The sequence below is a fragment of the Tyto alba genome, unplaced genomic scaffold, assembly GCF_018691265.1.
Source record: "Tyto alba isolate M040663 unplaced genomic scaffold, T.alba_DEE_v4.0 Super-Scaffold_27, whole genome shotgun sequence".
NCBI lineage: Eukaryota > Metazoa > Chordata > Aves > Strigiformes > Tytonidae > Tyto > Tyto alba.
In genome coordinates, this window is record NW_024881301.1 from 8,503,085 (window position 1) to 8,515,836 (window position 12,752).

Consider the following 12,752-nt stretch of genomic DNA (forward strand, 5'->3'; position numbering starts at 1 on the left):
GACACTCACTAATATCGTATCATATAGCTTTTTTCATGCCCTACTTCAATATTACTGTCAATACAACTACTCTCTAGCAGTCTTGGTAATGATAGATTGCCATCATATTCATAAAGTAGGTATGAGGTAATGTATATGGCTTTGAACACCATTTTAATTAAAGAAGTAGCAATAAGCCACCTTGAGATGTGGGTCAACTATGTATTTGCCAGGGTCCTAATGATTAAAAACAATTTTTTAAAAAAAGTAAAGTAAAATCCATTCATTTAAAATATAAAATAAATGTGAAACCCTGTTAAGATATCAGAAAACCTCTGATTTAGTGTAGCAGCAAGTTAAGCAAATACAATGTCTGAAGAAATAATGAATGGAACAAAAAAACCCATAAAGTTATGTTAGAAAGGACAAGAAATCCATGCTTCAAGTAATCTGTTTTATTATTTTCATTTTACTAGCAAAGTAGTGCAGAGAAGAAAAATACAGAGATGGATCACAATATTGAACAATATCAAGGCATATCCGCACAATCAAAAATCGTGGGACTGTTTAGTTCAGAATAGAAAACAAGAAGGAAAAAAGCCAACAGCTACCCAAAACTACTCAAAGATGCATTATGCCAGCAGCTCATAATCATGTTTTTCAAATGCAAAGACAAAGGATTGTTATATACAGCTGAAGGCAGTCAAAAAAAAAGTGTTCAGCTGATAAAAAAAAAATTCCTAAATGCGCAACTACCCTAGGGACTTCCTTACTCCCAAATATCCGAGATCAAGAGCTAAAAAGAACCAAACATCTATATGGATAGTACTTAGTTCTATTAGACAGTAATTCTCTCTGTGGACAATCACTTATGCTTTTCTGGACACTTGTCAGTCACTAACAGTGTGTAACAGAGGTCATTCCCAAGAGAGACATATTCCATAAGCTGTCCACTTAAAGCTTTCTCGTTCCTCTTTAAACATTTGGTATCTGCTGCAGGTAGACACAGAACCCTCCAGAAGAAAACTCACCACCTGAATCAGCATGGCAATTATTGTGTGCCAATGTGTTACCAGGGAATTTATCTACTTAATGAGTGAGATTCTTGCATATACGTCTGTGCTAATACATATGAGAGCATATGCACATGCGTACCCGGACAAATGGCACTAACAGGTCCAGGGGATAAAAGATCTCAACAGCTGCATTTGCTCATCCATTCCCTCTCTTGGCAGCTGAATGCTTCTCCAGGTCATACATTCCTCAGACCTCCATGCATATGGCAATTTCTTTTGACACTCAAGCGGCACAGCTTGGGCCCAGTTTATGAAAGGAAGGTGTGTAGAATTCACCAATGATACCAACTAATGCAGCTAATATTGGACATACAAAATACATGTCTGAGCATCTTACTTCTCCGTTTATACCACATATGATTTAAAAACATCACATACTTGGTTTTAACAGTCTCTTTTCCCTCCCCTCCCTGTTACCTGATTGTCGAATCCGTTGAAGTGTCTGCTGCACGAGGACTTCTGAACGGGGAACTATAACGATGAAGTCTACTTTGCTGAAGTGGCCCAGATCCAGGCTCTGATTGCCACTGTCTGCTATAGCACAAACCTGGGACAAGAGCTTTCTGGCAACTGTAAGCTGTGGCTGGTAAATTTGGAAGGTATCAACATCCAAATCTAGAGTGTGTTTGTTTGAAAAAGAAAACAAAACACAACAAGAAACATGTTTACTTTCCCACCCCACTCCATAAACATGACCCTCTAAAAAGACTACCCTCTATTATAAGGAAAAAAAAAAAAAAAAAAAATCAATCACCAGAATAAATCTCAACGCTCTAAAGAGCTGGGTACAGATCACAAATGTCAACTTCCTCTTTCTGATCAAAATATGATTACGTATCAGACCTCAAGTACAGCACTGACCATTTTTTAAATGCCCTAAGTGCTTTGAGGATTTTTCACAGTGCAATCCAAGGAAGCCTCAAAGCCAACACAGTGAAATGCATTTTGTTAAATGAACCAACACATACATACTAAATATGCATGCATAAAAAATATATATATGTATACATAAAAATAATGTGTATATGTATTTAAAAACATATGTGTGTGTGTGTGTGTCTATGTGTGTACACATATACACATGTAGCTCTAATTTCCTCCTGAAATTTGCACTGCTTCAGGAGCACCCCTCCATCACTCCTGCTGGGAGAACCAGCAATGGGTGTCGAGGCTGCTGGGTGCCGAGGTTGCTGTGCTCCAGGCACGATGGGATGAGTGCCAGCACACCTATTAATCATGAGGAAACTGAGCCTGCATTGGTGACCTTGCCAAAAAGACTCTAACTGGACAGCAGGTCAGCTGGGAGTTTGTTTGTACATCAGCTGTACTCTGAAGTACTGAGCCCCACTCTAAGTCAGCACTGAGACAGCCATATGTCTATATACTGGCTGATAGTAATTATTGAGAGCAGCCCTGCAGAGAAGGAATTGAGGATACTGGAGAATTAAAAGCTTGATACGTGCTGGCAACGTGAGCTGACAGCCCAGAAAGCCAACTGTGTCCTGAGCTGTGTCAAGAGAAGGGTGGCCAGCAGGTCGAGGGAGGGGATTCTCCCCCTCTGCTCTGCTGAGACCCCCCCTGCAGTGCTGGGTCCAGCTCTGGGGCCCCCAGCATAAGAATGACACAGACCTGCCCGAGTGGGTCCAGAGGAGGGGCACAAAAATGATCAGGGGGATGGAGCACCTCCCCTGTGAAAAAAGGCTGAGAGAGTTGGGGGTGTTCAGCCTGGAGGAGAAGGTTCTGGGGAGACCTTATTGGAGCCTTCTAGTACTTAAAGGGACTTGTAAGAAAGATGGGAACAGACTTTTTAGCAGTGCCTGTTGCAACAGGATAAGGGGTAATGGTTTTAAACTAAAACAGGATAAATTTAGACTAGGTATAAGGAAGACATTTTTTACAATGCAGGAAGTGAAATACTGGACAGGTTGCACCCAGAGAGGTGATAAACATCCCACCCCTGGAAACATTCACGGTCAGGCTGGACGGGGCTCTGAGCAACCTGATCTAGTTGAGGATGGCCCTGCTCATTGGAGGGGGGTTGGACTAGATGACCTTTAAAGGTCTCTTTCAACCCAAACCATTCTACGACTCTACCATAAGCTGTGAAGGGAAGATGGGCAATACGCCTAGGCAGTAAATCTCAAGTTTTGAGGGGGGACACAACACATATTTATTTGTTTGGAGGTTTCTTGATTTTTAACAAAATGTTAGTCTCAGATATATCTCAGCTTAATAAAGAGGATTGCAGGACTGGAGTTTTGCTTTCTATAGGCACATACCAAAGCATTCATGTTTCCTCAAATAAAAGCATGCTCCTATATTTCAGTATTTCCAGTAGGTAAACTCTATGCCCTACAATTCATGTTTAATTAGCCCCTGAATATTTTCAATTTGCAGATTACCACATTAAATCCTGTAATGTCATTACAGTTTTTGTTTACATCAGTTTTTCTACTACAAATTAAATTCTGTTTATCATAAAAATTACATAGGGCAAATTTCTTAAAAAAACAAACAAACAAACAACAAAAAAGAACAACAAAAAAGAGAGAGAAAAAAATCCCAAACTACTGCACATTTAATACAGAAGAACTATTGTTGCTTTTTTAATTATTTATCAACTTTATAAAATCTTGCAATTTACATGAAAATCGGAAGGTGTTTGGGACAAAAACCTGGTAGGTTAGTTTTATATAGACACTTGTGTGTTTGTGTGTGTGCGCTTATCTCCTGCTCAAACCTGCTTCAGTGTTCATTTCAGTAGATCTACTACAGGAGAAAGGTCCCTCTCACTGCCTAGGAGACTAACCTCTCCTTTTTTTTTATTAAGGCAGATTCCCAGTAGCTTCAATCATTGAACTGCCATATTTTAAAGACAAAAGTAGCTTGGAATAATTGTTTGAGGAAACATGAAGGTTTAAAAAAAGCACCTCTGCACATTGTTACATATTAAGAAGAAAAAAATAACAGAATCAAAAGATCATTCTCCCTTCAAATTAATCCTGTGAGGAAGCTCAAGACTTGTCCTTCTGGAGGTGCCAGAAAAAAGTACCTGGCAGCCTCCCTAATTGGATCTCCTGACCCATGTGGAGCCTATAAACCACCTTGCTTTCATTCCGATCTAACACAGCTGACTAATATAAGCTAACGAATGTGAATCATGAGCATACCTTTCTTTCACAGTGAAAAACCTTTACAGGAGGTTACATTTGCTTTGATACTAGACCTAAAAGAATCTCAGTGTTCACAAGAGCTCAGTGCATCTTTTACCATTACTGTCATATGAAAACGGAAGTATGATTAAAACTCTGAATAATCAAAGAATTAAAAACATGGAAAATTATAATTAGCATTTCTATACAGGCAACCCTAGCTCATCTTTTGCATATAAGTATCTCATCACATTACACTGAATAAGACACATCTCAAATAAGAAAATTATAGGTTACACTTGCTTAGCAATTTCAGCCCAAGATCTTAAAACACTTTCCCTAAAAGCTTAAGCCTCAGAGCACAAGTCTGTAGTACATATTATTACCATTTAACACGTGGAAAGTGAGGAATATGGCAGTTAGAAACAGGAAGACACCTGGGGAATTCAGAACGAGAACAAAGTTCCCATCTGCCTTAAGCCCAAGGTTACATTCCCTTTCTAGGTGCAAAAGGGTGAGATGAGTCCACACTGCCAATATTACAAAGGAACTTCTCTACTCTGTCCAGTGCGTAACAGAAGATCCTGTATTTTAGTTTATAAATTATAAAACATAGGGGAAAAAACGTTCCTGAAGGTTACTACAGAGGTTTCCTGTCTGAGAGACTGCTGTACTGCTACATTCTGCTAGCAGTATTAATATCTGAAGGCTGGCAGACTGGCTGCAGCTGTGCCCCCAGGCTTTTCTGAAGCACACACATTCTGACATTTAACAAACTACTCACTTATTTTGCATCTTGCACGTAAAAACAATTACCTGGTTCTTGCGTAGAAACCATGGCAATTGCCTCCTGAGATGACACACACTCGCTAACATCTCCATTAAAAGGAATGATGACACTTTCCCCTCGCTGCTGTAGCATTTTCTCCAGCAGCTTGTCCAAATCATCACCTAGATAAGAATTAGCAACACCAAATTATCTGGAAGCCGTTTCAGACAAATTGTGTAGAACATTACATACGCACATGTTCTCACACAGCTGATGTTGAATCTGTGAAGGGGCAGGGGACTGGAGATCCAGAGAAGAGAGGGAGGGAGAACACTTTTCTCTTTCATTTACTGATTTGCCAGTTGAATGAATCCCAAAAAAAGAAAGCACAGCTGAATAATTTCAGCTCTGTGCCTTTACAGCTAGTGATGACATCTGGTGATTACAAAGAAATGCACTATAAAACAACCTCAAAAACCTGCGCTAAAAGCGCAAACAAGAAAAGACTCATGCCCTTATGGGTGCCCTGCCGCCCCATTCAGCAGCATAAACAGTGTTGAAAATGTTTTGCCTCAGGATGAGGAACTCGCACTGCGCGGGTGAAGGAGACAAGCACTCCTTTACACGCAGTGAATGGAGAGAAGGGAAGAATGCCTCTTGGTGGAGAGGGCAGAGCTGTGTTCATGTGTGCTTTAACTGCTGAACAGGAGACACAACTACCCTAAAGAAATGACGGCCTTGGCTAGAAATTCTGTTTCTTAAGATCACTCACCTAAAGATGTATTTTTGAAATGTGATGCCAGGAAGCTAACTTTCCCTGTGATGAGCTCGTAACTGATCTCTTTTAAAAATTCACTGGTGGTAAGCATGCTTTCTGCAAGTGCCCTAGATTGATATTGACCTGGAGAAAAGGGGGAGGGGAAAAGCGAGAGCAATCTTTAATACAGTGCACTATCAACACAACATTTTCGTCCTAGAAGTGTGGGGCACACTGATCTTCAGTTATTGATCTCCACTGCCTTAACCCAGTAGCCTGGGAGAGCAGTCTCAAGTCTATTTTGTTAGCGATGGGAGAGTTAGTTATATTGGTTTAGCACAACATTTGCAAGCTGTTGCCCATAGTTTTGCATATTTGGGTGACAAATGATACACAAAATAAGCATTTGTACCTTATGGAATAGAGGATTCTGGGTAAATATGAAAAGGTAATTATCCCTAGTGTGAAAAAAAGTAAAACATTGACATTACTGATTTATCTGCCTACAAAGGAAAGATGACTAGTCAAAATTCACTTCCATCCAGACACACTCATGCACACACAAGCATCACAGCCAGTTGCCAATGAGGAATCTGAAAATCAACATGGTGAAAAGGATAAAAAGCACGTTCTGTTTTACAGTGGTCTGCAGAAGACTGGTGAATCCAATATTGCCATGTGAAATAGCACAGCTATTACATAAAACAGAGAAAGACAAACCAACTATTTTGTCCCTGGGTCACTTCAAGATATTTTCTAAGGTAGCCACACAGTAAATTCTCAGGCCTCTCACGACTTAGTATGACTAGCACACAGCTATTTTTCTAGATTCTCATGGATATCAGTACTCCAAGTCTTGATAGAGAAATAGTCAACTGTGACATTGTAGTGTAACAATACAAATGAGAATAAAAAGAATAAAAGGTATTTAAAAGCTGGAACCACAACTCGAGAAAATTAATTCACCAAAATTGCATTGGTATTCAAAGCATACTGCAAATATACTCACCTAGGACTACTACACAGAATTCATTTCCTCTTATCTTTGATGCACAAATGGCAACTACATAATCTGGTAGCTTTTGCTGATGTTTCATTTCATTGAGAGACCTCAAGGTCTCTGAGATGCCCTCTGCCAGTGAATTCTGGGTAACAACCACGTGCACGAGGTCCCGGGACACGCTAGCGATTAACCTAGCAAGCCAAGGGAGTTGACCTGGTGACACAGAGATACACTGTGCGCTCATTTGCAAGGATCGCTCTCTCAGAGTAAACTCCTGCATAGCTTTCAACATGATCTGCTCAAATTCTTCCCTCAGGGGTATCTGGTCAGGACCTACATGGAAAACAAACAGAAGAACAGTATCTCATATCAAAATGTTATTGAACCAGGAATAATCACGCGTCTGTCTTGATCTGACAAGCTCCTTCACCATATTTGTTACATTTACAAAATCTACTTGCTACCCAGTGGATATCTACCCACATGGCTTATTCTTTGTTTTTCATATTGAAGCCTCTCTCTCTCACCAGTTCCTTTTTTTGTTTGTTTGCTTGTTTGTTTGTTTTTGGTTTTGTTTTGTTTTGTTTTGTTTTTTACAATGTGGTATTCCATCTCACTCATAGCTTTTCTACCTTCAGCAACTGGTAGGACACACAAGGGAGTAGGAAAATACGTGCCTTTTGCCTGGAACAGAAGGATTAATCATGTAGCCTCCATATGTTTCTACAACAGAAAACTCAAATGCTTATCCTCACGGTCTAGTTGCAGCTATGCAGTACGACAAAGCCTGACAAGTGATTTTCACTTTGCTTTTTCTCATCATGCATACTAGTAAACTAAGCATGGATGCAAATAAACATGTTCAACCTCTTCTTTCACTTTAGTTAAATTAGATTAATTTATCAAATCTTCAAACTTCTAACGTAAAGAGGAATATGCAACTTTAGATCTACATTCCCCAGACTTTGTAAACTATACGGCAAACTTGAATAACAGAAATATAAGCTACCCTATCTTAGTACCAGTCCCCCAGCTCAGTTTCAATAATCAGTTTGCTCAGTAAGATTTGTCTCATTGTCAAAGGCACTCAGGAACAGATGAAAATATTCATGAACACAGAGTAATAATTAACCACAGTTTAAATTGCCAACACCTCATCTATGTGCCACAGGAGACAGCTTCACGCTTCAGCAGCTTGCTTTTCTATGACAAAAAGTAAGGGCTTAAATACCAAATACGTGAAATTCTGGTTTTGGTTTGGTTTTCTTTCGGGGCCAAAGACAGCAAGCAAAAAAGGCAGTGAGAAAAAGGAAGCAGAAAGGTCGTGTGAGAAGCGGGAAACGGAGTAGGTAAATAATCTGTAGTACAGAATCCGTAAAAACTGCCGCCTGTTGTCATCTTGCCTTTTTGAGAAGTAACATATGGAGAATGTCACCATCTAATTACCATAAGATGGTAGGACAACTATAGACTTGTAAATGCAAGGCTGTTTTCATTCTTGATGCAAACTGAAAAGTTCTGATGAGTCTAATTTAATGCAGCATGGGCATAAATTCTCTCTTTATAGTGGTCTTTTTCAGAAATATGCTTTTCGCTTCAAAGAAAGCATTGCACATTCTAGGTCTTTGAAGATCTCAAAACAGAAAAAATAGACATTTATTGACAGAGACATAAATCTTCTTTTGCAGAAATAAAGTTTACTTACAACATAACAACAACAAACAAGATGTTATACACTACAAGGAATAAAAGCAAGCTTTTGAGGATTGAGGGAGGCTACTTAAGAGACAGGCTCTAGACACAGTGGTCACCATAAATCCAAGAAAATTAAAATAGTTGTGCAAATGGAAAGACTTCTGTATGAGAACATACAGAATTTCATTCAGATGATTTGTAAGATAAAAGCTTTTAAAAACAGTTATCAGAAAGGCACTGATAAAGAAATATTTATAAATTATTGAAGTGTTTAATACCAAGCTTGCCTCATGGCAGTATTTCACCACAACTATCCAGGAAAATAATGGAACTAAGATCAGATGAGATAGAAGACAAAATGATAGATATTTATTTTGATTGTGAACAGTTTCAAAAATACATATACAGGAATCTATCAAGGTTAAAAGTGAATATTCAGAAGCTTCTCTACAGAAATGAGTATGCAAAGGATCATCTTGACTTCAGAAAACAAAACCGCAAAATAAGTAATACCATAAAATATTAGTATCTGAAAAAGACCTTATTAACATAATTATACTTCTAAAAGCACCTACAGTTTAAGACAACATATTCAAATGCCATCCATTTCTGGGTAGACACACTTTGTGGTGCATCCCACAGAGAGCTACTCCTCCAACTATCTAACACCAGGAGAATTGCTGCAACAATGTCTTGGTTTGAGTGTCTGAATATCCCTTCCACTGAAGACAGAGGCTTGCTTCTGCCTTGAGTCTGGATGTGCGTTCAGACACTGAAGCTACGAAACACCTCTGGGTGTCACAGCATACACACAGTCAAAGTAATTCAAGTGTACCACAGCAAGAGAGAAAGGAGAATGATTTTATATAATTCTAAACAGGTAGTTAACAGAAGGTCTGGAAATCTCCTCCAGCTGAAAAACCAAAACACAGACCTTAGCACTGCATAGGATGGAATTGTGTTTGTAGAAACCACAGTGCAACAGTAAAAAGCAGGTGACTACAAATGATAGAATGTAACCCATGCCACATTTTGAGGTATAAAAACAAAGCTTGAGAATACTTCACTAAGAATGCTGCCATAGATAACAAATGTGAAATCTGAATAAGTACAGGAGACAGACTGTAAAAAACAACACATCTCTTGATCTTTCTTACTTATTCCTTTATCACAGTCAGTGGAATTTATTTATAGCAATGCTATGGCTCACAATCACAGCTTTAACTGTGTATAATCTTCATAGCAGGTTTAAAATGAAAGCGTCAAAAATGCTCTTATTTTGTTTGTTTTGGTTTGTAATATCTTTGTGAGATTTCTCAGCTGATTTCTGAAAACACAAGAGCATTATCCTACAATTAATAATGTTGTCATAATCTTACAGGAAAACTGAAAGGAACTCTCAGATATATCTTTTTTCAAAAAAGGAGCACTTCCATAAATAATATTCTAATGACCTGCGATCACAGTCATCTGCAAACATATTTTGTACAAGTAGTAAGAACTGAAAAAATTAGGCAAGAGTCATTATTTCATTCTTCTGTCTGCTTTTTTATCTTTGCCTTTATCTTTTGCAATTTACTCTGGAAAAAAGAGTAACTTTTTAGTCCTACTTTCTCGAGAAAAGTAGAGGCTCACATGAATAAACTTAATTTATGTGTGTGTTGATCTCTTTTCCTTGTCAAAAACTTCTGAATCTGGCTGCCCTCCAACCACCTTTAATGTGCTTTGATTTTACAAAATGGGATAAAGGCTACAGTTCAGCGCAACTGTCACAATTCCAAATTTTAAGTTTGTAGCAATATTCAAACCAGCAACATTTTTTGATCCCCATGCTCTGCAGAATGTTTTTACTTTTCTCCTCATTAAGCTCTTTCATCTAACCGTGCTGGCATCCATCTCCACATAAGGCCAAATGGAAAAATATTCAGCTTTGCACAGCTAAGAACAAAAGCCAAACTAAACACCTGCTGATAAGGGAACTGCTTTATGCTGAAGGCACAGTGCTTACTAGACACAGCTCAGCTCAGTTCCAGAAGCTTTGCATGAAGTCTCCTCTAGTCTGCAGCAAGTACAGACTTGTTGCATCCGTCTAAGGTTGGATGTACTCATGGAGTGTGGTTCCCTACCTCAATAAGTTTCAATAAATAGTTTGTTTTTAATTGGACATGCTGTATCAGCTGGCTGTGTTTCTCTGAGGGAAATTTGCAAGCTGCCTCTATCAATCCATAACAGAAGCAGCTGGTTTTAACATGCAGACCCTACAGACTTTCCAATGAAGTTCAAAACCTCAAATAACAAGTAAGTCCATTGATAGAAGGGCAACAGAAAAACATTCAGCCTGTAAAAAATATAGAAACCCTCTGTCAGTTCTGACATGGCATCCAATGGACTGTTGAGGCAGAGAATGGTAAATAAAGCAAACAGGTCACTTGGAGAGTATTACCACAGAGAAGATGGCTTCCTTCCTGTCTGTAACAGTACTACATCAAGGGAGAAGTGCAAAGTGTAAGAACCCATGGGTGAAACCTGCACAGAGAACATTTGCTCCCCAAATTATAGGGTTATCACCAGTTGCGCTTCTTTCGAAACACTTGCACATTTCATACCATTATATATTTCAGATGTTCTAGTGGAAACCCAGTACAGGAAAAGCAGTGTGCTCTTCACAAAAGTCATTTCACACTCCTCCATGGTAAGCAGCATCTTTGCAAATACAGAAGTTAAGACTAGGACTGCTGTGAGATATTTCCCAACCCTACCCTGCATTATTCTTTAACTTCTAAAACCTTACTGTTAGCACTGCTGCTTTTTACTCTAGGGTAGGGAAAAATGTCTGGACCTGCAATAAAAGAAAGCAAATGTGGTTTGCTAGCTTGCTCTCAAACTTGCAAAGAGTCCATTTCAAAAACATTTACAAGAATGAGATATTCACTGAATCACTTGCCTGATTCTGAATAACAAATGTGGTTTTCATGTAAACGGTGCTGTCACCAAAACAATGACCATCACACATCTGCCAGCATTTGTCACAAAACTGAATAAAACAGACTGAGTGTCCTTAGAAAGAACTGTGATAACTGATGATTTGATACCCTAAGCAAATGAGTTATCTGCATTGCAAATCCATTTTCACAAAGGTGACCCGGTCAATCCCCATATGGAGAGCAGAAGCAGTATCAGCTTTTAAATTCACTTCACTTCTTCAGTCTGATGAACAAAGTAGCAAAGTCACACACACTAGATGGAGCCACTTACCTCTTCCAGGCACAAAAATAGCCAGAAAATTGGCTCTGAAAAGGACATAAAGAGGGTGGGGAGGAAAAAAGGAGAGTCACAAATAAAAACAAGTGCTTATAGCAAATTGCTTACCTAGTTGGACAAGATACTGAATAGTTAAAAGTATCATATTCTCCACACTTAGTAGCTGACTGTTGGTCAAACCCAAGAGATCCAAGTCTTTGTTTTCCAGCTGTGGAATCTTGTAGCAATTCACCAGCAAGGGACTTACAACAATATCACCAACATTTCCATAAAAATAAGGTAAAGTGCCATAACCTTTGATAAAGGAAACAAAAAACCACCCAGAAATTCACAAAATATGCCACTACCCAAAATCTTGCACATGTATACATTTCCAACCTTCTCCTTAATGCCATCTTACAAAATATACTGCATCAGTGACTGTTCTTGCCATTATAATTGCTTACAAAATAAATGAGACAGGCTAGTGAATCTTTGCTGTATTTTATAACAAGTGATCACACGGATTTGCAAAAACTAACAATAACTGCATACCAGCAGGATAATCATTATTATTATCCAAATACAAATGAGAATATTACCTATTTGGTTCTTACCCTGACCTTTAAATACAGATTCTCCATAATATAGTATACAAGAAAAAAAATAAATCAATGGAAGCAAAAGTACATTGATCTTAACATTATAAAAGCAGCATAAGTCACATTAGCATTGATTCAACCACTGTGGTATTGCTGTGATTGATTTCACTTTTTTTTGCCATGTTTCCATTCTGTTCTCATAAACAGGTTAAATAAACATCAACAACTAAACATGCTGTTCTGTAAGGTAAAGCACATGACCACAGGCTAACTCCTCTTTTCCTTGAGAATGATTTTGTTTTAAAAAAATTTCCACACAGATTTTGCCAAACCCATCCATTTAGGTACATCTGGTTCTGTACTATTAATAGGACGCTGTTTCTCAGGGCCACTAACATTTAGCCTAACTGAGGAGTTCACTGGCAAATCTCCAAGAGCCTCAGGGCCACATTCAGTTTGCACTTAAGCTGATGACTGTA

General features: G+C 38.6%; 1 protein-coding gene across 6 annotated transcripts in view; it reads right to left on the reverse strand.

Annotated features, from left to right (window-relative positions):
* Window positions 1-12,752, reverse strand: part of GREB1L (GREB1 like retinoic acid receptor coactivator) — a 144,329-nt gene that overhangs the window by 30,221 nt on the left and 101,356 nt on the right. For all 6 annotated transcript variants that reach the window (XM_042798257.1, XM_042798254.1, XM_042798258.1 and 3 more), the window contains 5 exons: window positions 11,801-11,986; window positions 6,743-7,069; window positions 5,749-5,877; window positions 5,024-5,158; window positions 1,473-1,670 (listed from right to left, as the gene is read on the reverse strand). In XM_042798257.1, the coding sequence (XP_042654191.1) occupies window positions 1,473-1,670; window positions 5,024-5,158; window positions 5,749-5,877; window positions 6,743-7,069; window positions 11,801-11,986 (975 nt within the window). The remainder of the gene's footprint in view (window positions 1-1,472; window positions 1,671-5,023; window positions 5,159-5,748; window positions 5,878-6,742; window positions 7,070-11,800; window positions 11,987-12,752) is intronic.